This window comes from Salmo salar, chromosome 13 (assembly GCF_965601325.2).
Source record: "Salmo salar chromosome 13, fSalSal1, whole genome shotgun sequence".
Lineage (NCBI taxonomy): Eukaryota > Metazoa > Chordata > Actinopteri > Salmoniformes > Salmonidae > Salmo > Salmo salar.
Genome location: NC_138303.1, coordinates 42,735,150 through 42,759,231, shown reverse-complemented (window position 1 = coordinate 42,759,231; position 24,082 = coordinate 42,735,150). Strand labels below are relative to the sequence as shown.

The 24,082-nt window shown below is 39.4% G+C and overlaps 2 protein-coding genes across 2 annotated transcripts; both read left to right on the top strand.

The window, feature by feature from the left end:
* The first annotated feature begins 1,736 nt into the window (after positions 1–1,736).
* LOC106567083 (carboxy-terminal domain RNA polymerase II polypeptide A small phosphatase 2) lies at positions 1,737–16,449 on the top strand. The gene is made up of 7 exons (XM_014135961.3): positions 1,737–2,088; positions 6,637–6,791; positions 8,030–8,134; positions 9,999–10,055; positions 10,834–10,926; positions 11,871–12,056; positions 14,260–16,449. Exons 1-7 carry the CDS (start codon positions 2,028–2,030, stop codon positions 14,383–14,385), a joined length of 783 nt encoding a protein of 260 aa, XP_013991436.1. The 5' UTR covers positions 1,737–2,027; the 3' UTR covers positions 14,386–16,449.
* A 1,258-nt stretch (positions 16,450–17,707) lies between these two features.
* Positions 17,708–24,054, top strand: LOC106567086 (putative Bax inhibitor 1). Its single transcript, XM_014135967.3, has 10 exons — positions 17,708–17,850; positions 20,318–20,404; positions 20,495–20,603; positions 20,736–20,856; positions 21,000–21,048; positions 21,145–21,242; positions 22,568–22,647; positions 22,789–22,889; positions 23,015–23,090; positions 23,204–24,054. The coding sequence occupies exons 2-10, from the start codon at positions 20,349–20,351 to the stop codon at positions 23,225–23,227; spliced, it is 714 nt and encodes a 237-aa protein (XP_013991442.1). The 5' UTR covers positions 17,708–17,850; positions 20,318–20,348; the 3' UTR covers positions 23,228–24,054.
* Positions 24,055–24,082: the final 28 nt, after the last annotated feature.

Below are 24,082 nucleotides of genomic sequence, written 5' to 3'. Positions count from 1 at the left end.
AATCGGGCATCCAGTTCAACTTCGAAACTCATGACATTTTCCAGGTCATCCAGTTTATGCAAATGTTACATTAATTCACATTGCATCTGTGCTGCCGTCTAAAAACAGTCTGAACGCAGGAATGTAAACAGCTGTGCCGTTCTTGTTTACGACTTGGACTTGGTTTTGTGGTTCGGGTTCTGATCCGGATTCACGATTCTGGCAGTAGAGCCACAGATTTTTTTATTTCGCTGCTTTAGTGTTGTTTCTTTATGACTAACCTAACTAAGATATTTTGTCTTTTGCTTCCTGTCCTCACTTTTGCCTCCTTAGCTCAGTGCTCCTGTTAGGACACACAGGTTTGCTTCCAAAACATTCCACAACCACAAGAGATGCAGAATTCCCTGATTTATTTCCCTCTGTGTGCATGTCCATAAACATTTCATCTTGTGTGATCTTCTTTCCATTCATTCACAGGCACAGTATACACCTACCTCACATCCCATAGAGACATTCACAGCTCAATGCGCTCAGCACTTGCTGCACTAAAGGAGAATGTTCTGAAATTCACTCACTGGTGCTGTCGAAAATCTTATTGTATAGTATATGGCCATTATTAGATGCTTTCATCCAAAGCAGTCATACAGTCATCCATGCATATATTTTACGTATGGGTGGTCCCGGGAATCAAACCCAAACCCTGGTGTTGCAAGCACCATACTCTACCAGCTGATCTACAGAGGACCACACTGAGCTACAACACACAGCTGTGGATGCTCAGCATCTCATAGCGTCAAAAACAATTAAAAATGCATCAAGAAATACATTCATCAATTTCAGTGGGTTGTGTAGTGCTGGTGTAATGTATTTTTTTTTGTCAACAATCAAAAATGGAAACAACAGTGAAACTCACAAAGTATGTGATGGGTGCAGCGCTGCAATTCACAATAAAAAATGCTTGGCTACCTCTTCATTATTCTGCATATTAGGAAGTGTTGTCAGGTTGTAGTGCTGACAAATTACAACAAAACAAAAAACAGATTATCATAGTTATGATGCACATAAATATATTTAGCAAAAAAAGGAAACAATCACATACTGTGCATAAACTTTAATGATTCTTATGACAAGTTAGAAGTAATGTTATTTTCTTTGTCATTACTGCAATGACTGAAGTACTGTGTATTTCAATGAATTAAAGATTGATAATATGATCAATGACAATATCAAATAAAACTATTTTATTATTATTATTGTTGTTATTATTCATATTATAATTATATGTTGATCTTTTTTTTGCCTACTTGAATAATGCAATTGATATCAATCATATTTATAATCACTCGACTTGTGACAAAACCAGCGCTGGAATTTGTTGGTGTGGAGCGTGCAGAATAGCGAAGAATGCCTTTGCAACTCCCACTTTTCAAAGATCCAATCCGAAACTAGCAACGGTTTCAAGGCACCCTTGAAGTCCCGCCGAAGAAAAACAAACCATTGGGTGGAAAAAAACAAGTCTCACACTTAAAATCGAATTCTATTCATAACCATTTTTCATTTTCAGAAATATTACCGCCGATGTAACCTGTTTTATTCTCCTCCTCTCAGTAATCAATCAATTTGACGGTGTTGTTTATCTATTGTAAAGGGGAACTTGAAACCGCCCCTTGCCCCATTTCCTCGGTTGTTTTTCTTCTTTCGCCTGTATTCTCCATGTTGTTGGAGTGAAAATTGAGGACTTCGCAGAGACAGGAAGGGGCCGTTCGGGAAATGTACTAGTGATAAAGTAAACCGAGAGGCGCAGCAGAGGGAATCGCAACGACGAAAACATATCCAAGCGCCCTGCCCCTCCCATGTGTGGACAACAGAAGAAGCCAGGAATAAAGAAACATTGTTGCTGATGAAATGTAGCCTCTTACGAATCCAACACAGACACGGATGACAGTTATCAAAGGCAATCCTTTAGTAACTTGTCAACATAACCTAATGAAGGCTGCTTATCTCTGTTTGGGGAACGGATTGGATTTTGAGGGCTCTGTGCTTGTCAGATGGAAAGATCTATCATCACTCAAGTGCAGAAAGAAGACATTCAATTGTCACCGAAAACAGGTAGGATATGCTCCCGTTTTTATTGTTTGTTCTGATTAAACATGGGTTGATTTGATATGGAGAAGGTTCGTTAATTTATGAAATGTAAGGTTGATGTTAACATGTTTCCAGCACGTCCATTTGACAGTTCCAACGTCGCGGACATTGCGCGCGACATTCTAGAGCGTACTACACATTTGATTAATCTTGCATACAAATAGGCTATATTAAATGTCTATATTATATTTCATGATGTTTCAAACCCACACAAGTGATGCTGAACATGGATTGATTTTCAGTTATTATGGAACACCTGCATAATTGGGAAGTGTTTCCCCTCTGGTTCAAACACATTTTTGACAATGCGAGAGTAAAGGCTGTTTGAAAAACTGCATTACATTCGGTATGTAATCACGAATTCAAACCTGTAAAGAATATTAAAACAGTGTTTGTTGGCTATTGTAATTACATTAGCCAAATCAATATGTCTTACCTATTTACGCACATTATTGGACTTTTAAGACAATCAAATGATTCCGTTTTGTTGATGTTACAGTATTTCTATGGATCAAAACAAGGTTATCTAATGCCATCTTACTAGACATTTAGGGATATGATTATAGCTAATAATAATAATTGAATAAATTGACATAGTGATCTTTTCGCGCGTAAAATGATTAAACCAAACCACCCCAGCATTTAGCCTGCCCTGTGTTTATGATTTATGCTTTATCTTATTTTCTAGTTGTTGTATGGCACCGTTCCATATTACTGTCACATCTGTGTAGAGCCATACAAACAGCACAGCCATGTCTTGTTTTTGTTCGCAGGCTCAGCCTGGAGACAAATACATCAGGGCAGATCAATGCGCGCCAGGGTGGTACACTATCCGAATCTCATTTGAAAAAATACCACATATATCAAAGGCCTATACGATACAAAGATTGGCAAATGTATGAGACTTTTTTTCTTTGGCTGTTGGAAATGAAACCTAAAACGGTTGCTGATGAAAGATGACAAGCATAACCGTAGAAATGCCAGGTGCCGCAGTCGGTGTTGACAGTGGTATGCACAAACACATGCCCTTCTCCCTCCTCCGCCCATTGTAAAGCGCGGTTTCAAAGATTCGTTGTTTTTATGCTTCTGGCACTTTGGTTTGAATTAAAGGGTAGGCCTGGTACTCTACTGGCACTGGGCCCTATAGCTCTGGGGGCCCTCAACCCCCCCAAAATGCAGATGGCATATAAACACGTCATAAACCATGGCAAAGAAAATCGAATTATAGGAAATTAGCTGTTAAACTGGCTAAATGTGTAGAATAGCATGAGATTAGCTATAAAACTAAACATTTTTCTCTCGAGACCTTTGGCAATATGAGTAGAATTCCAGGAAATTCGTTTTAAAAATGCAAAATTCTCTCAGCCTCATTGCAAAATGTGTAGAATAGTATGAGATTAGCTATAAAACTGCAAATAAAAATGTGCTCAGACCTTGCGGGCCTGTGGTACGCCACTGTGTACTGCTCTTTGATTATGGTGCAATACCAGATTATGTGTGATAGGATAGCCCTTCTGCTCCTATGTTTGCTCAGCAGAGAAAAATATTATAGATTATTATGCATTGGGTTTTTTTTCTCTCTTTTATTAGAATTTTTTTTCATATATTCAGGAATAGGCTTTTCTACCCTTTAAAATGTCTTTGGACCCCTAATGCTCAGAGGTTCTTTCCCCCCTTGTGGCACTAGCATGTTATGTTTGTGTTGATGAAAGATATCAACCCCCCCCCCCCCCCCCCCCGCCCCCAGGCCACTGTCCAGTGTCCTGTATGTCTTTATATAGATAGAGTAGCATGGTTGGTTACAGGAGTGGAATTTGACAAAAGTCACACTGTGAACTCACCATTTAAAATCCTATATCCTTCACGTTAATGATTTTTTTGGAAACAACAACAAATATACACATACAAATGACAACATGCAGATGCATGCAAACATCCACAACATCACCCCTACCCATCATTTCAATGGCTGCAGAAGCCCCCCAAAGATGAAAGGAAGATGGAAGGAGATGAAATGTTAGGATCAAGGATGAAGATTATGAATCAAGCGAGCGACTCATAATAACTGACTATCTTTTGCACCTAGCACTATACAAAATATGATGAGCAGGATGAGAATGTCCAGATGTGTGAACAAGGCTCCTGAAGATTTGCATTGAAACCACTTTTTCTTTTTAAATATTAAAAAAAATGAATCTCTTCGATAGCTGTAGTCAGCGCAGGCATCAATGTTTTGTATATCAGAGCCATCCATGCATTTCATTTGCTTATAAACTCTCATACATACAGTACCAGTCAAAAGTTAGGACACACCTACTCATTCAAGGGTTTTTCTTATTTTTTAAAAAACTATTTTCTACATTGTAGAATAATAGTGAAGACTTCAAAACTATGAAATAACACATGGAATCATGTAGTAGCCAAAAAAGTGTTAAACAAATCAAAATATATTTTAGATTCTTCAAAGTAGCCACCCTTTGCCTTGATGACAGCTTTGCACACTCTTGGCATTCAATTAACAGGTGTGCCTTGTTAAAAGTTAATTTGTGGAATTTCTTTCCTTAATGTGTTTGAGCCAATCTGTTGTGTTGTGACAAGGTAGGGGTGGTATACAGATGATAGCCCTATTTGGTAAAAGACCAAGTCCATATTATGGCAAGAACAGCTCAGATAAGCATAGAGAAATGACTGTCCATCATTACTTTAAGACATGAAGGTCATTCAATCCGGAAGACCCAGAGTTACCTCTGCTGCAGAGGATAAGTTCATTAGAGTTACCAGCCTCAGAAATTGCAGCCCAAATAAATGCTTCACAGAGTTCAAGTAACAGACACATCACAACATCAACTATTCAGAGGAGACTGCCTGAATCAGGCCTTCATGGTCGAATTGCTGCAAAGAAACCACTACTAAAGGACACCAAAAGAAGAAGAGACTTGCTTGGGCCAAGAAACATGAGCAATTGACATTAGACCGTGGAATTATGTCCTTTAGTCTCATGAGTCCAAATTTGAGATTTTTATTTCCAACAGCCGTGTCTTTGTGAAATGCAGAGTAGGTGAACGGATGATCTCTGCATGTGTGGTTCACACCGTGAAGCATGGAGGAGGAGTTGTGATGGTGTGGAGGTGCTTTGCTGGTGACACTGTCTGTGATTTATTTAGAATTCAAGGCACACTTAACCAGCATGGCTACTCCAGCATTCTGCAGCGATACGCCATCCCATCTGGTCTGTGCTTAGTGGGACTATAATTTGTTTTTCAACAGGACAATGACCCAACACACCTCCAGGCTGTGTAAAGGCTATTTGTCCAAGAAGGAGAGTGATGGAGTGTTGCATCGATGACCTGGCCTCCACAATCACCCGATCTCAACTGGGTTGAGATGGTTTGGGATGAATTGGACCTCAGAGTGAAGGAAAAGCAGCTAACAAGTGCTCAGCATATGTGGTAACTCCTTCAAGACTGTTGGAAAAGCATTCCAGGTGACTACTTCATGAATCTGGTTGAGAGAATGCCAAGGGTGTGCAAAGCTGTCATCAAGGCAAAGGGTGGCTACTTTGAAGAATCTAAAATATCTTTTGATTTGTTTAACACTTTTTGTGGTTACTACATGATTCCATATGTGTTATTTCATAGTTTTGATGTCTTCACTATTATTCTACAATGTAGAAAATAGTAAAACATTTATAAAAACCCCTTGAACGAGTCAGTGTTTCCAAACTTTTGACTGGTACTGTATATTAACATAGGTGCTATGCATATCCAATCCAACCAAATAATAGATGCTAATTTCCCCCAGTAGTGGAACCTCTGTGAACTAGGACACATTTTTACAGTGACTGATCAAAGGGGGCTTGGAGCATTGAGGTGTGACTGGCTTCAGCTTGCTCCGCTCCAGCCAGAGGTCTTGTTCCAGGAGAGTCAGTGAAATGGTTGGAATGTTTTCTGTCTGTGTTTTCTACAGCAGAAAGTACTGTCTGTGTCCCAAATGGCACCCTACTCCCTATGCACAACTTCTGACCAGTGCCACAGGGCCCTGGTCACAAGTAATGCACTCAATAGGGGATAGGCTGCCATTTGAGACGCAGTCACTACCTAGTGAAGAGTGTGGGTTTTCCCGCCCTCTCTGTGATTATATAACATGTACCAGCCCCTTCCAGCAGCAGCAACCTCATTAAACCCAGAGTGTGTGTGTGTGTGCATGTGTGTGCTTGCTCCCTTTGGTAAAGGGAGCAAGGAGTTCATTCTACATTATGTGCAGCAACGATGTCTCTCAAAATGGGGGAAATCCTCCTTACTTCTTCATGGGAAAAGAAATGTACAACATCATACATTTCCCTCACCCCGTCCATCTACTTGGCTTATAAGAACCTTCATTGCCGTGTGAGAATGAGTATAATGTGTTGGTGAATATCATTTCCATATCACTCAGTTTGAATCAAAAGCTTGGTTATGTCACAGCTAATTTTCACACACATTAAAAGCATTCTTATTTTTGCCCTAATGACAGGCCAGGTGAGCAGGTCTTCTCCGAAGAAGCCTAGGTGCTGTAACCTCTTCAAAGCACTTTTCTGTTGCCTCAGAGGAGCACAGGCTGCCCCCAAACCACTGCCACCTTCCCAGGATGCATTGCTGGAGCTACAGGACAATGGGGACGTTGTCAAGGTAACATAATTTATTCCTCTCAGCATCTCGGCAGCATTGTTGTTGTAATTATCCATATCAGAAATAGTGTATGGACTGTTGTTTGCTGTATTTCAACCAAGTATGGGACTTTTATGTAGCCTAAAAAGTGTCATTTTGCATTTTGTTGTGTTTGCAAAGCTTGTTTGGACACTTTAAGCAGATTAAAAAAACCAAAAAAAAACCCATTTGCCACAAAGTTTCACACATTATAATTTGCCATGTTAGACTTTATTATAAGGATATGATACTCTTGTGTGTACAGCTAAGTGTTTTTTGTCAAACAACTATCAGGCTTTTTATTTTACCACTGTCAAGTGCTTCATCACGTGTTTAACTACTCCAGCGTAATTGCAGGAAAAGCATAAAACAACTACAATCGGAAATTGATAGCTTTCCTCTGTTGAGCAATACCTATTGTCCCATGAGAATGTGTGGGATTGTTGCCCGTGGACGTTATAACAGCATGTTGCAATATGGAGTAGCTGCTGCACCTGTTGTGAACATCTTGAACACTACCATGACGGTTGGCGGCTACAGAGTACTTTTAGGTCTGTTCACATAGATCTCCTACGATAAGACAGCTGAGTGAATTGCAATCCACTAAGGCAAAACAGGGGTGCAGAGGGCCTACAAAAGAGTGGATAATGTGATGTGCATGTCAGTTCATGTGGGAGACATAGGATATGTTAGATATGTACAGTATGTAGTTCCCGGTGCGTCATAACCGATGTGTACAGAAGCATGAAAAGGGTGTTGTTGCCCACTGGCCACTTGTGAGGCTGTCAGGTGTAGATGGGCGTTAGCACCATGTAACAAGGGCTAATGAGCTTCATGTTTCTTCATATTACCTAGTGTCCTCCAGGCAGCACTGGAGCAGTGGGAAAACCGTATCTGTTGTGAGGCCCGGGTATTGTTTGCGTCTCTGAATTGAATCTGATGTAACATGTATATGAACAGTATAGACCATATAGCCAAGTCCATCTGCTGTCAACAGCCCACAGGTGTTACACTGCGAAACTGTTATTATACTGTAGTTGCATTGGTTGGTGGAAATCTATAAATGTCTTTTTGATTTTTAGTGCTAGTAGAGTGAGGAAGTGTTGATGAAGCATAGAGCCAGCCTAATAAAACGGGCAAGATGTGCTGTTGTCCCCAATGAGTGCTCTGTACAGATACAGTAGTGACCTTGGTCTGTATTCTTGTGTCCTCCACCACAGCTCTCATCTGGACCCAGCCTGCTGCCGGAGATGATACCTCAGGACCAGGGGAAGATATGTGTGGTCATAGACCTGGATGAAACACTAGTGCATAGCTCATTCAAGGTAGCTACTGACCTTTTTTATTTTATTTTTAACTCTCACTGTAACTACTGCTGTTGTCAACTCACTGTTAAAGGGTTTTGTATGGGTATTTGTTTCAACAGTAGTTAAGGGGAAATATCATAAAGTTAATAATGGTTTTCTTTGTTACATGTACACTACCGTTCAAAAGTTTGGGGTCATTTAGAAATGTCCTTGTTTTTGAAAGAAAAGCAAAAAAAATTGTCCATTAAAATAACATCAAATTGATCAGAAATACAGTGTAGACATTGTTAATGTTGTAAATGACTATTGTAACTGGAAACGGCTGATTTCTTTTTTAATAGAATATCTACATAGGCGTACAGAGGCCCATTATCAGCAACCATCACTCCTGTGTTCCAATGGCACATTGTGTTAGCTAATCCATGTTTATCATTTAAAAGGCTAATTGATCATTAGAAAACCCTTTTGCAATTATGTTAGCACAGCTGAAAACTGTTGTTCTAATTTAAGAAGCAATAAAACAGGCCTTCTTTAGACTAGTTGAGTATCTGGAGCATCAGCATTTGTGGGTTCCATTACAGGCTCAAAATGTCTAGAAACAAAGAACTTTCTTATGAAACTCGTCAGTCTATTCTTGTTCTGAGAAATGAAGGTTATTCCATGCGAGAAATTTCCAAGAAACTGAAGATCTGGTACAACGCTGTGTACTACTCCCTTCACAGAACAGCACAGACTGCCTCTAACCAGAATAGAAAGAGGAGTGTGAGGCCCCTGTGCACAACTGACCAAGAGGACAAGTACATTAGAGTGTCTAGTTTGAGAAACAGGCGACTCACAAGTCCTCAACTGGCAGCTTCATTAAATAGTACCCGCAAAACACCAGTCTCAACGTCAACTGTGAAGAGGCGACTCCGGGATGCTGGCCTTCTAGGCAGAGTTGCAAAGAAAAAGCCATATCTCAGACTGGCCAATAAAAAGAAAAGATTAAGATGGGCAAAAGAACACAGACACTGGACAGAGGAACTCTGCCTTTCCAGGATCCCAGAGTTGCCTCTTCACTGTTGACGTTGAGACTGGTGTTTTGCGGGTACTATTTAATGAAGCTGCCAGTTGAGGACTTGTGAGTCATCTGTTTCTCAAACTAGACACTCTAATGTACTTGTCCTCTTGGTCAGTTGTGCACCGGGGCCTCCCACTCCTCTTTCTATTCCGGTTAGAGCCAGTCTGCGCTGTTCTGTGAAGGGAGTAGTACACAGCGTTGTACCAGATCTTCAGTTTCTAGGCAATTTCTCACATGGAATAGCCTTCATTTCTCAGAACAAAAATAGACTGATGAGTTTCATAAGAAGGTTCTTTGTTTCTAGACATTTTGAGCCTGTAATCGAACCCACAAATGCTGATGCTCCAGATACTCAACTAGCCTAAAGAAGGCCAGTTTTATTGCTTCTTTAATCAGAACAACAGTTTTCAGCTGTGCTAACATAATTGCAAAAGGGTTTTCTAATGATCAATTAGCCTTTTAAAATGATAAACTTGGATTAGCTAACACAACATGCCATTGGAACACAGGAGTGATGGTTGCTGATAATGGGCCTCAGTACGCCTATGTAGATATTTCATAAAAAAATCAGCCGTTTCCAGCTACAATAGTCATTTACAACATTAACAATGTCTACACTATATTTCTGATCAATTTGATGTTATTTTAATGGACCAAAAATGTGCTTTTCTTTCAAAAACAAGGACATTTCTAAGTGACTCCACATTTTTGAACGGTAGTGTATATTATATTTATGTGGTTATTATAGTCCAAGTCTTAGTGATTTTATCTTATGTAATTGCATTAGAATGTTCAACGGCTCCCTTTGTGTTATTTCCTTAGCCTATTAGTAATGCAGATTTCATAGTGCCTGTGGAGATTGAGGGGACCACACACCAGGTAAAATATATGAACTAAATGCAGTATGTTGAGTCGGGTAGCTTGGCGTTCATGTACTTACTGTATGTTGATGTGTTCAGAGTTCAGTGTTTGCTGAGCTTAAAATAGGATGGGTTTTTAGGACAGATGAGGTTTGTTATGGGTGCTATGAGCCCTCTACTGGACAGATGTGATGTTGAATGGGAAAGGAAGTGTAAGCATAAAAATATTTTAAAAGGGAAGTAATTTCAGCATAGTTACTTCACCTTTCAGAAATAAGTAATGCTATAATTTTAGAGCACACTTTTAAAGAAACTGTGGAACAGAAATGACTCATCAATGCACTGCACCGGGGACAATAATTCAACACTGTGTTGTATCCTTTGCATGCAGAACTTCATGCAAATAATGCATATGCACAACTGCGCATGTGAGTACCGTCGTTTGGTTTGGGATTCTTCACCATGGGCCTCTGCCTGGTTCAAGTAATCCAGGATAGGCTGGTTAACACATGCACGGCCTGTTCTTGATTACTTGTTTCAGGAACTGTCCACCAGCAACTGGAATGGACACAATGACAACAACAATTTCATGTAATGTGGAACAAATATAAGTATGACTACAGAGGAAGATTGAATATTATAATAATATAATACTCCATTACTATGTAATTTCAAAGCAATTAGTAAAGGGATAAGAATGTTGTTACTGTAGTAATTATAGTGTTATTACATAGCTAGGTATAAGGGCAACATAATGCAAAGTGTTACAAAACATTAGTTCCTGGTGTTTGTTTCAGGTATACGTGCTGAAAAGGCCGTATGTGGATGAGTTCCTACAGCGAATGGGAGAGCTGTTTGAGTGCATTCTGTTTACTGCCAGTCTTGCCAAGGTAAGCTGAAAAATAATAATAAAACATTGTGTTGTTATGACATTTCCCTACTATTCTTCTTGAGAAGATAACTCTTCATTTTGAATTCTAGTTTAGGAAGTCTTAAACGTTTTTCTCTTTCCCAACCCTCTGTAGCCTTTTCCCCATGCGTTAGATGACCTTTCTAGTGCCAAAACCTGCTTTGTGGATTTGCATATTAGGAGCTAGCATACGTTTTCAATGTAACGTGTAGTTACAGTTGTGGTCAACTATATTGGCACCCTTGCACAATTATATATATATATTTTTTAAATAAGTTGAAATAGAAACAAAATTGGTGTTCACACTTCAGAGTAAAGCAAAATGGCCGGACTTAAATATAAAAAATGTATTTGGTTGAAGGCAAGTTATTCTCATTTATTGTGTTATTTATCTCACCTGTGGGAAGTTACATATTTTTTATTTATTTAACCTTTATTTAACTAGGCAAGTCAGTTTAAGAACAAATTCTTATTTACAATGAAGTCCTACCCCGGCCAAACTCTTACCCAGATGATGCTGGGCCAATTGTGCTCCACCCTATGGGACTCCCAATCACGGCCGGTTGTGATACAGCCTGGAATCGAACCACGGTCTGTAGTGACGCCTCTTGCATTGAGATGCAGTGCCTTAGACCGCTGTGCCACTCGGGAGCCCAAAAGTTAAAGGTGCATACAGGGTAAAAATAGCCATTCAACCAGTTTTGAAAAGAGAAAATGGAACATTCAGCCCCATTTTAAAGTGCAAGGGAGCCAGAATATTTGACCGCAATTGTACATTATTAGTAGCTTGGGTAAACCTTGGTGACACCTTGCACCAAATCCAAACTCTCATTTACCCCCTACTCTCCATTCCCTGCTTCTGGTCTTGCCCTTTCCTGCATTCCCTGACCCACCCCCTCCCCCCTTTTCCTTGCCCTCCCCTAGTATGCAGACCCAGTGACTGACCTGTTGGATCAGTGTGGGGTGTTCCGGGCGCGGCTGTTCCGGGAGTCCTGTGTGTTCCACCAGGGTTTCTATGTCAAAGACCTCAGCATACTGGGCAGAGAGCTCCATAAGACCCTCATCTTGGACAACTCTCCTGCCTCATACATCTTCCACCCTGAGAATGCTGTGAGTTTGGGTTTCATTCAACTTCTTTCAACTCAACTGTGACCTTTTTCAGGATTCAAACTGATAATTAACATGATATTATTTTACATTTTACTGCATTCTATTCTATTCACTTTTAAAAGGTTTAACCTTATATTCCACTTAAAATAACTGTCCAGTGTTCCCAGATTTCCATGTAATATGACCTATAATTAATTACAATATGAGTGAAATAGTTTTTCTTAAAAATAATTGTAATAAAGTATGTTAAAAAGCAGCTTTTCTGTGGAATGGTGTGGGCCTACCCCAACAACAGAATGGTGTGGGCGTATACCCGTCATAAAAAATATTCAGGCGAGTAGGATGACATCATCTTCTATGAGGAAATAGCAAGCATTTTTTAAACGGTCTGTTTTGAGATGTTAGTGTTTTCACTCCTTTTATGCTTTGGCCACATACAGAGCATTCGGAAAGTAATCAGACCCCTTCCCTTTTCCACATTTTGTTACGTTACAGCCTTATTCTCAAATGGATTACATTTATTTTTGCTCATCAATCTACACACAATACCCATAATGACAAAGCGAAAACAGGTTTTTAGAAATGTTTGCAAATTTATAAATAAAAAAAATAAAAAACAGAAATACCTTATTTACATAAGTATTCAGAACCTTTGCTATTAGACTCGAAATTGAGCTCAGGTGCATCCTGTTTCCATTGATCATCCTTGAGATGTTTCTACAACTTGATTGGAATGCACCGGTGGTAAATTAAATTGATTGGACATGCTTTGGAAAGGCACACACCTGTCTATAGAAGGTCCCACAGTTGTCAGAGCAAAAGCCAAGCCATGAGATCTAAGGAATTTTCCGTAGAGCTTCGAGACAGGATTGTGTCGAGGCACAGATCTGGGGAAGGGTACCAAAACATTTCTGCAGCATTGGAGGTCCCCAAGAACACAGTGACCTCCGTCATTCTTAAATGGAAAGAGTTTGGAACCACGAAGACTCTAGGGCTGGCCGCCCGGGCAAACTAAGCAATTGGGGGGAGAAGGGCCTTGGTCAGGTGACCAAGAACCTGATGGTCGCTCTGACAGAGCTTCAGAAGTCCTCTGTGGAGATGGGAGAACCTTCCAAAAGGACAACCATCTCTGCAGCACTCTACCAGTCAGGCCTTTATGGTACAGTGGCCAGACGGCAACCACTCCTCAGTAAAAGGCACATGACAGCCCACATAGAGTTTGCCAAAAGGCACCTAAAGACTCTCAGACCATGAGAAACAAGTTTGTCTGGTCTGATGAAACCAAGATTGAACTCGTTGGCCTGAATGCCAAGCTCCACGTCTGGAGGAAACTTGGCACCACCCCTGTAGTGAAGCATGGTGGTGGCAGCATCATGCTGTGGGGATGCTTTTCAACGCCAGGGACTGGTAGACTAGTCAGATTCGAGGAAAAGATGAATTGTGCAAAGTACAGAAAGATCCTTGATGAAACCCTGCTCTGAAGCGCTCAGGCTGGGGCGAAGGTTAACCTTCCAACAGGAGAACGACCCTAAGCACACAGCCAAGACAACACAGGAGTGGCTTCGGGACAAGTCTCAATGTCCTTGAGTGGCCCAGCCAGAGCCCGGACTTGAACCTGATCGAACATCTCTGGAGAGACCTGAAAATAGCTGTGCAGCGACACTCCCCATCCAACCTGACAGAGCTTGAGAGGATCTGCAGAGAAGAATGAGAGAAAATCCCCAAATACAGGTGTGCCAAGCTTGTAGGGTCATACCAAAGAAGACTTGAGGCTGTAATCTCTGCCAAAGATGCTTCAACAAAACACTGAGTAAAGGCTCTGAATTGAATTTAGCGCAGGTGTTTTTTTTTTTTATACATTTGCAAAATTTTAAAAAATGAAAAGGTTTTGCTTTGTCATTATGGGGTATTGTGTGTAGATTAATGAGGGGAAAAAACAATTTAATCAATTTCTGAATAAGGCTGTAACATAACAATGTGGAAAAAGTCAAGGGGTCTGAATACTTTCCGAATGCACTGTATGAGTATAGGATGAGTCAACAACATTATTATTTAGGTTTGAGTTAACAGAATATGAACTTAAGATTTAACACAGATATATACATTCCGATATATACAACAAGAATATACAGTTTGTCAATACCCCAACACTGCAAACAAAGCATTAGTAAGTGAGCAAATGGTTTCTTTGCTGCTCCTTCAGGTTCCTGTGGTGTCCTGGTTTGATGATGTGGAGGATTCTGAGCTGCTCCACCTGCTGCCGGTGTTTGAAGACCTGAGTCAGGCTGAAGACGTCTACATCAGACTGGGGGAGCTAAGAGTGCCATGATGGAGGCGGGAGAGGACCCTGCGCTCACTGCCAGACTAGCCAGCACCTGGCCCAGAACATACGCAACCACCATAGAAATAGAAACATAACATTCTATTCATATAACATTGTATTTGTATGCTCACCAGCCAGAGGCACATGCAGTGTATTTGTTTCAGACGAGCACTTCATGATATTCTAAGGCCTTTTCTCTGAGACTCTGAGCATCTGTCTGTCTGTCAACCACTGTCTGACAACTCTGAGCCAAAATACCATAGAGTACTGCAATCACTCCAAATGAATATGAATAAAGTGGTTCTTTTTTTGTCAAACCAGAGGCCTGAATGGCCTGATCTAACTCAGGACACTTGTATCATTGTGCCTTTTTTTCTTTCTTAACAAACACAAAAACCAAGCAGCTCAAACTTTTTTAATTATAATTTTTTTTCTTCCAATCTCACTATGCAACCCTCTTCTGCAATCATGATGGACTACAGTGCTACTTGTTATACGGGTGGGTCACAATCATATCCAGAATGCCAATAGAATGTGTTCTTTACATTTTCCTGGATATATGACCAGTCAGCATATGCTCATGTACTATACGTTTAACGGATGTTTAAGTATGTAAATATTTGTATTTTTTTACTGTAAAATGGCCAACAAAGCAAAATGCCTCTCCAATAAGTACTGAATACATTGTAAGTAAATCATTTTGAAGAGCTTAAAATATTAGCAACATTATATATATTTTTTTATGATTAACATACAATGGTGTTATAAAGTTTTATAAAGCTCTTTGAGTTTATCATTTGGGACAAACTTCTTTAATCTGGTCACTTGAATGCCAACACACTGGATGGCATGGTTGTAGGCTACTCAGCAGAAGTACAGTTTAGTGTTGCTCTTAGAATATTTGGTCCAGTCTTAACACGTTTATTTTTCTGTTTTTCTTGTAATACTAAATGACAGAAGTTGCACTATTTGTTTTGATAAGTAAGACTGCTAAAAGAAGTGACAAATGCATTTCTAATTCAGTCAGATATATGCACCCTTATGCCATGCTGAATGTGGTCAAATACTGTATTAACAAAACTATATGTAATTGTGGTACTCCTAATGCTGAATTATTTTATTTTTACAATTTGTGTTCATTTGTGTCATTATTTGCCCACTGCAAATGAGGTTATCAAAACAACAATATTCAAAACCTCTGCCAAATTATAATTTGTGGCTAGTATTTTTGGATTGTGTAAAGTTAATCACATATTTTCCTCCAAACTGTGCCTTTCAAACATTACTCCTCGAATCATCATAGATGATACCAACGACATTGTGTTATCAATGGTCCCGTGTGGCTCAGTTGGTAGAGCATGGTGTTTGCAACGCCAGGGTTGTGGGTTTGATTCCCACGGGGGACCAGTACAGGGAAAAAATGTATGAAATGTATGCATTCACTACTGTAAGTCGCTCTAGATAAGAGCGTCTACTAAAATGTAAATCAAAAAACAATAACCAAATTCAGGGGTTAGATGTTTGTTATACCATTACTGTAGTATATTGCCATTCCACAAATAATGATGGAAACCAGGATTATTTTATGTTGGTACAATCAAGTTGTTTTTATAATGTTTATGTCCGTTTTTATTGTGTACGTTGATCACTTAATTAAGACATTTGAATGAATGTTTACCAATCCTAATGAATAACCAAAGATATCTGGTTGTTGATATTGTGTAGATTTAGTTGTTCTCATTGACATTGTTATAATTAAACTAAATAAAGCTACATGTAAATCATGAACACACATTTAGCTCTATACATTGTTGTTCAGTGTAAGATGGGTCATACTTCCAATAGGGTGCCAGGTAGTCAACCAAAAGGTTGCTGGTTTGAATCACTGAGCCGACTAGGTGAACAATCTGTCGATGTGCCCTTGAGCAAGGCACTTAACCCAGAATTGCTCCTGTAAATCACTCTGGATAAAAACAAATGTTAGGCCTTCAGGATAGCTTTTGGCAAGAAATAAGTGTATATTGGACGCAAACTGGGCAAAAATTGCCAAAATAAAGTTGGATTATATTTCCTTGTCTATTTGTGGGTTTTTTTTGTAGAGATTGTGAAATGTTTTGTATTACAAATTTAAAACATATGTCCATCCCATTGGATTTGAGGCATATAATATACAGAAATAAGCTAAGTCTTTGGGTGACAGCGAGAGAAAACAAGCATGTACGCTTGCTATTGCTATAGCTCGGGACGCCGAGAGAGAGAGAGGACTTGTGATATTTGTTTGTGTTTCTTCTGACCAGAGGGAGTGGGCTCTGCGTGTCACGCAACTTGGGTCAAGATCTGTTATCTCGCTTTGCTCTTAGGAACATGGCACCATTGAAATGAGTGTTTTCTGGGGTAGCGTTAAGTGTGGAGGTGGAGCAATTGAAGTCGAAGATTCCTGGTGTTTGTGACTCCCGCCGTATTTGGTGCGACGCAGTTCCGGTGGTGAAACAGGAGTCACTGTCAGTCCTTTTGAGTTTTGAGTCTTTACTCGTCAAAGTCATCTTTGGATATCAGTTATCTTGTTAGGGCTTTTGTGTTAAATCCACTGCGCTGTTTCAGGTGCACTGTTTATGGTCGTCACAGCAGTATGTAGGAGGACATTTTCAAGATGTGGGAAGTGTGCAGAAGTGCATGGGACAGAGGATTGTGTAGTTTCGGTGGATAAAGTTGTGTGTGTCAACTGTAGGGGTGAGGAAGTGTCTGTCCGGTGCGAGAGAGACAGGTAGGGGTGGCCAGAGTCAGAGTAGTGCAGGTGTCGTATACTGAGGCAGTGAAGAAAGTAGAGGAGGATGGTTCAAGGGTGAGGGGTCCTGAGAGGATGCCTGTGATTAGTGGATCTGTCCCAGCACAGAGGGATAGGTCAACGAGTGATATATGCTTCAGTAAGGTTGGCTTCTTAGCGTTCATTGCTAAGCTATGTACAGCATAAATTGAATGTAAATCAGAGAAAATAGATGTTGTGGTGCAAAGAAGTATTTGGGTATACGATATTTGACTTGAGAAGTGTTACAGGGTGTGTTGAGTTGTGGTGTCCTGTCCTCCCAGGCCTGTGGCATGGTCAAAGTAGTGGAATGGGGTAGTGTTTTTTTTAATGAGTGTAGCGTTAGTAGTAGAAACCATGAGCTGTGTACCTTGGCAATCAGGGGACAAATAACAACGACGGACTAGCGACGTTTTCGTCTTTTGTATGATGATGATGATGATGATTATTATTATTGTTTTTTTATTCAGTTCATTACCCGTACAGTTGGTGGCGGCGTGCACTATAAATGAGTGCGAACGCTATTATATCAGAGAAGAAGAAGAATTGTTACTACGTGATGATGTCGCTACGTTGAGACGTTCAAATTGATTGACACGTAGCTACAATTAGTGAACAAGGAAGAAAATTAAAAGTAGAGATAATTAAAATACAAGAAATAAAGCTAGGTATGTATTGTCTTCGTTATAACGTTTTCATTATGTATTAGTTAGTATTTGAGTTTAAGTTCTAGCTAGCTAGTTAACATTAAATTAACGACGTAGCTGGACAATTCCATGGTAACGTTAACGGACTCTGATTTTTCACTTTAAAAAATTACAAACAAAAACCATTGATTTCAAAGTTTTTAGCAAACCATACAACTCTATGCACAAAGACTACTTTTAACAATTTCCTCCGAAAATTTTACAAAAACACATTTACAGGAAGAACTGTGCAGATACAAAGTTTGGTTACATAATTAAACTTACGCAACATAATTACGGTAAACTTAGCATCTGCACAGTTTTTTCCTGTAAATGTTTTTATTATTATTATTTATTCAGAGCTGCTAACTTTTGAAGAAAGCTTGTGTTGAGATTTGCTATATGAATTTAATTGCGCCTGGCACAACCCCTAGATTGGGAGTCTGGGGGTTTTCCCCCAGGAAAATATTATTGTTTTAAAGCTAATTTCCTGCAATTATATTTATTTTGACATGACTTAGGCCTATGATCAAGATGGCTAATAAAAACCACAGGTCGGGTGTGTCCAGGATGCTTTGAACATTTGACAACTTTGTTACTTTGAGATTTCTGGGGGATAAAATTGAAAGTATAATAAAAAAACAAACATTTTTGAAGTGGTTTGACACTATTCAGACAGTAATAACATTTGATGGAGAGACTGGCAAATGGGAGAAACAATGGGAAACTTGGAAGCATGGATTGATTCCTGTTGTGGAAAGTTGTATGGGGCACATGCTGGGGAGTGTTAACACTACCCAAAGGCTCTGCTTGGGAAATACTCATATTAATGCTTGATGGCAGTGGGTAACCAAATCATATATTGCAGTTTCCTTCTCCATATATTACTTTCAAGGTAAGGACACAAACATTTTGTAATTTGGGTAAACCCAGCATGCACCTCAGGAGGGTTGGCCACCCTTGATCAATGTTTCCCAAGTGCTGAGTGTTTGAAAATGTTCTTGTTCTAACAATTAATTTCTCAATCACCCAACCTTCAAGCATAATCTAATGAATATTCAGGTAGTTTATGCAAACTAGTTGAAGATCCTTGCCATCATCTTACTCTTCATAGACAAAATATGATGTGTTTTTGAGTTGTGAATCCCCCTACCATCTCTGCCTAGTATGTGCACAAATACTAAAATGCCCAAAAATGTTATTTTAGGCCTGGAGCATTCAGTATTTGTATGACTTATTAAAACATTTCCATAAAGGGCTGCAAAAATACATAGCCTGATATAATTAATTTTCAAAGACCCAAGTAGGCATATCAGATTTCAAATATGTGATTACACTGGCAAAATAATGAAGAAGTGGAATAATAAAATATGTGTGGGGAATAACAGTAGTGTTTTGCTGACAAGCACACAAATTAACCTATATTGTTGCTCATTGTTAAGCAGGAGAATTGTTCCGCTGATCAGACTAAATAAAGTAAATAGATAATAAAAACTCCTGAAATCAAGATTACATTAATCTGCCCTTAACACCTAACCAAATTATTTTTCTAATTATTACCCCCCCCCCCGAATCAAATTTACACTTTTGGGTTCACAATCTGTTTGACTAAATTATTTTCATAGTTCAGGTCACCCTACCAAACTTCCCTGCTAAAACATATTGTACTTCTGTCTGCTTGCTGCCTTTTTGTTGTCACAGCCTAAAAATCAATAACCAAAAGACCAGATTAATGCAAGTGTGGATTAAATCGATTTTAGTACATGCTGTCAAAAGGCTGCATTCAGCAATATGGACAGGAGTAACAGCAACCTAATTGTGTTGACAACATAAAACAGTGCTACTGTGCTGCTCTATTTACAGTTTTATAAAGTCACCCGATACCGTTATTTCCATTCAGCGCCACTACTAATGTTGAGGGACGTTTCTTTAAAACGCGCACCAAATCCCCTTGATCCCTCTACATAACTAGACCAATCATATGCTTCATTGTGAAACGGTGAACAGTGCTGTGGTAAAACAGGACAATGATAGAGGTTCCGCTCACAATGTTAAATTGCAGGTGCAGATGCTACAATTTCGAAATGATTTGGAGCACAGTTGAAACGTATTCAATGGACTAATTAAGAAAATAAATGCAGTACTTTTCAATGCGTGAGATATGAGGTGTGGCATGTGAGCGTGATGTGGGAGAGTTGGCTGTTCTGTTTACTGTGTAAATTGTTCAATGTAGTCATTGTGCATATGGTTTGGTAAACTTTTTGAAATCAATTGTTTTTGTTTGGCATACATTTGAAAGTGAAAAAAATCGGAGTTTCAGTGTAATTCCGTTACAATGGAATTGCCCGGCTACAGCACAGATGGCTACAGTCAAGAATCGTTGGTAACGTTAGCAACATCAATCTTTCTCATTTCCGCTATCAACACAATAACTTTGACTTGTTTTTAGATCTGTCAAGATCTCAGAATCCTGCCTCAATATGAACATATTTGACCACAGCATCAAATTTCATGCTCTCTTCAAGTTCTCCCAAATGTAAGCAGATCTAAATCAAGTTTCCAATACAAATAATAATGCTCTGTTTCTAAGTTACTGACATGGTTAACTCAATGTTGTTTTCCCCAGTTCCCACTCTACCCAGTTACACCTGAAGCATGTCTACTCCAGCTTGGCAGTGTGCATGTTCGTGGCTGCAGCAGGCTCTTATGTCCATGTTGTCACACGGCTCTTTCAGGTAAACAGTAAGCACACCACCCCATAATAATAGACAAACATTGGCTAACAGATAGTAACTAACAGATAGATGTTAGTCAATGGTGAAGCGATATCTAATCAAAATACTACTGGCTTTATCATATTCCTTTAGGGTGGTTTGCTGTCACTTCTGGGTTCCCTGGGCATGATGGTTTGGTTGTCCATGACGCCACACAACTCAGAGACAGAGAAGAATAGACTGGCTATCCTTGCAGGGTTTGCTTTCTTCACAGGTAAACTCAGGGCTCTAGACAGCAATCTTTGACTATTCTTGACTGTAATATCTTAGTATCATTAGAACAAAAACTCAATATTGATGAAGAACACTATGGCCAATATGCCTAGTCAGTCAAATGGGCTTTTTCTTTCTCACCAGGTGTTGGTCTTGGACCGGCAATGGACTTTGTCATTACCATTAACCCAAGGTGCTATTGAATATTGTTGGAAATAATTTCTTAAGTCTGTTTGTTTTTCAATTGAAGAGTCAAGAGAACGTGTCTTTGCCTATCTGGTCTCTCTAGCGTCATTGTGACAGCCTTCCTCGGAACCTCCATGATCTTCATCTGCTTCACTCTCAGTGCTCTGTACGCCAAGCGTAGGAGCTACCTCTACCTGGGAGGTACAAAGATGTTCTACACTATTCAATAGCCTAGTTAACTCACTTAACTTAAACCCTTTTGCTCTTCAGGATCATAAGTCATTCACCTATTTCACAGAATTAATGTTAATTTAGTCGAGATATATACAGTTAATTCGGAAAGTATTCGGACACCTTTTTCCACATTTTGTTACGTTAGTCTTATTCTAAAATTGATTGCTTTTTCCCCTCATTAATCTACACACAATACCCCATAATGACAAAAGAAAACAGGTTTTTAGAAATTTTGAAGAAAAAAAAAGAAATGCCTTATTTACATAACTATTCAGACCCTTTGCTATGAGACTTGAAATTGAGCTCTGATTCATCCTGTTTCCATTGATCATCCTTGATGTTTCTACAACTTGATTGGAGTCCACCTGTGGTAAATTAAAATGATTGGACATAATTTGGAAAGGCACACACACCTGTCTATATAAGGTCCACTTGACAGTGCATGTCAGAGCAAAAAAACCAAGCCATGAGGTCGAAGGAATTGTCCGTAGAGCTCCGAGACAGGATAATGTCAAGGCACAGATCTGGTGAAGGGTACCAAAAAATGTCTGCAGCATTGAAGGTCCCCAAGAACACAGTGGCCTCCATCATTCTTAAATGGAAGAAGTTTGGAACCACCAAGACTCTTCCTAGAGCTGGCCGCCCAGCCAAACTGAGCAATTGGGGGAGAAGGGCCTTGGTCAGGGAGGTGACCAAGAACCTGATGATCACTCTGACAGAGCTTCAGAGTTCCTCTGTGGAGATGGGAGAACCTTCCAGAAGGACAACCATCTCTGCAGCACTCCAGCAATCAGGCCTTTATGGTAGAGTTGCCAGACAGAAGCCACTCCTCAGTGAAAGGCACATGACAGCCTGCTTGGAGTTTGCCAAAAGGCACCTAAAGGACTCTCAGACCATGATAAACAAGATTCTCTGGTCTGATGAAACCAAGATTGAACTCTTTGGCCCGAATGCCAAGTGTCACGTCTGACGGAAACCTGGCACCATCCCTATGGTATAAGTATGGTGGTGGCGGCATCATGTTGTGGGGATGTTTTTCAGCGGCACGGACTGGGAGACTAGTCAGGTTTTAATATAAATCAGTCAGTTTTTTTATATAAATTTGCTAAAATGTTTAAACCTGTTTTTGCTTTGTCAGTATGGGGTATTTTGTGTAAATTGATGAGGGGGAAAAACAATTTCATCAATTTTAGAATAACGCTGTAAGAATGCACTCTATATACACTATATACATATTTTTTTACCATGTGATTTACTACTTTGATGTGATGTGTTTTTTGTTGTCTTCTCAGGGACTCTGATGTCTGGATTGTCCATCTTGTTCCTTGTGTCTGTGTTGAACATGTTCTTTGGATCAGCAATGCTCTTCAAGGTTTCCTAAATATTTATAGATCTATCTCTCTCCGGACTTGGATGTGAAGTGATTCCACTCATACATTGGAAGTGTGTAGTATAATTGTGAGTTCTCAGCAAGGTGACCCAGGTGTAACATGGCTCTTCTCTTCACTAACAGGCTCACATGTACACGGGGCTGGTCATTATGTGTGGCTTTGTTCTGTTCGACACTCAGCTCATCATTGAGAAAGCCGAGAACGGAGACAAGGACTACGTCTGGTGTGTCTTTTCAACATTTCACTAAATAAGCAGTCGTAAAGCTTTTTACTTGCTGATGTATTAGAATGGAAAAAATATATATAAAGTAAATGCAACGAAGTAATTGTTTTTCTGTCTTTTGAAAGGCATTGCGTGGACCTGTTCCTCGACTTTGTGACCATTTTCAGAAAACTCATGATTCTTCTTGCCATGAATGAGAAGGTAATTTTTGTATTTATTTTTTACACACAAAATATGAATCTATCATATCATTTCTTTTTTTCTCATATAAGCACATTTCACAGTATGCAAATTGTAATCTTTTATATTTTCAGGACAAGAAGAAAGAAAAGAAGTAGATGGAAGAAATCCAATTGAAGTTTCAAATAAAAAATGATCTGTGATAAGGAACAGAACCAGCAACAAAGCCTCTGTCTGCAATGCTGTTGGTGCTTTTACTATTTTTCGTTCTTTGTTAGCGTATGGTATATTGTTTTTGTTGCTTTGTTTTGAGCTTGCAAAAGGAGGTGACGATAAAAGGCTGTATTTTAAGCTACTGCTGCAGTGATGATGCTTGTCCTGTAGGGGGAGTGGTTGTTCTATGAAGGCCTACATTCGCAGAACTGTCTGAACTTTTTATTTTTTTTAGCCATTAAAAAAACTAATACAAGATTCTTTTGGCAGGCTGTTTTGAGCTTTTGGAGATGAATCATTGTTTTATTTTAAGTCATAATATTTTGGTTCGTTGTCAGTGCTATTCCCGCAATCTTTTTTGTTTTGTTTCATTTCTAGAAAGTATGTGACTGACATCATGACCTGTGATAGTCTTGAGCAACACTCTCCTTGAGCTTTTTTTATTGTCTACTGCTCCACTTATGTGTTATTTTGAAGAATAACCTTAGAAACAATCTCTTGGTACCGTTTTGGTAATTCAGATGACCTTTCATGAAGATTTAGTGCACTTTATGGTCAGACTGGTGAGCTTTTGCGGCACAAAAAGGACTGGTCAAGGCTGTAGAATAGATGGACCAACTGCCGATGCATTCTCTCACAAGATTTTTTCCAATTTGTATTTTCTTTCATGTTTTGATCATCTGTATACTGTGAAAAACACCTTTTACAAGTGTAATAATGATAATCTAATTTGATACATTTATTTAAATACATTTAAAAATGTTTAACTAAATGCCTTTTTTTCATTGCAGTACATGCAT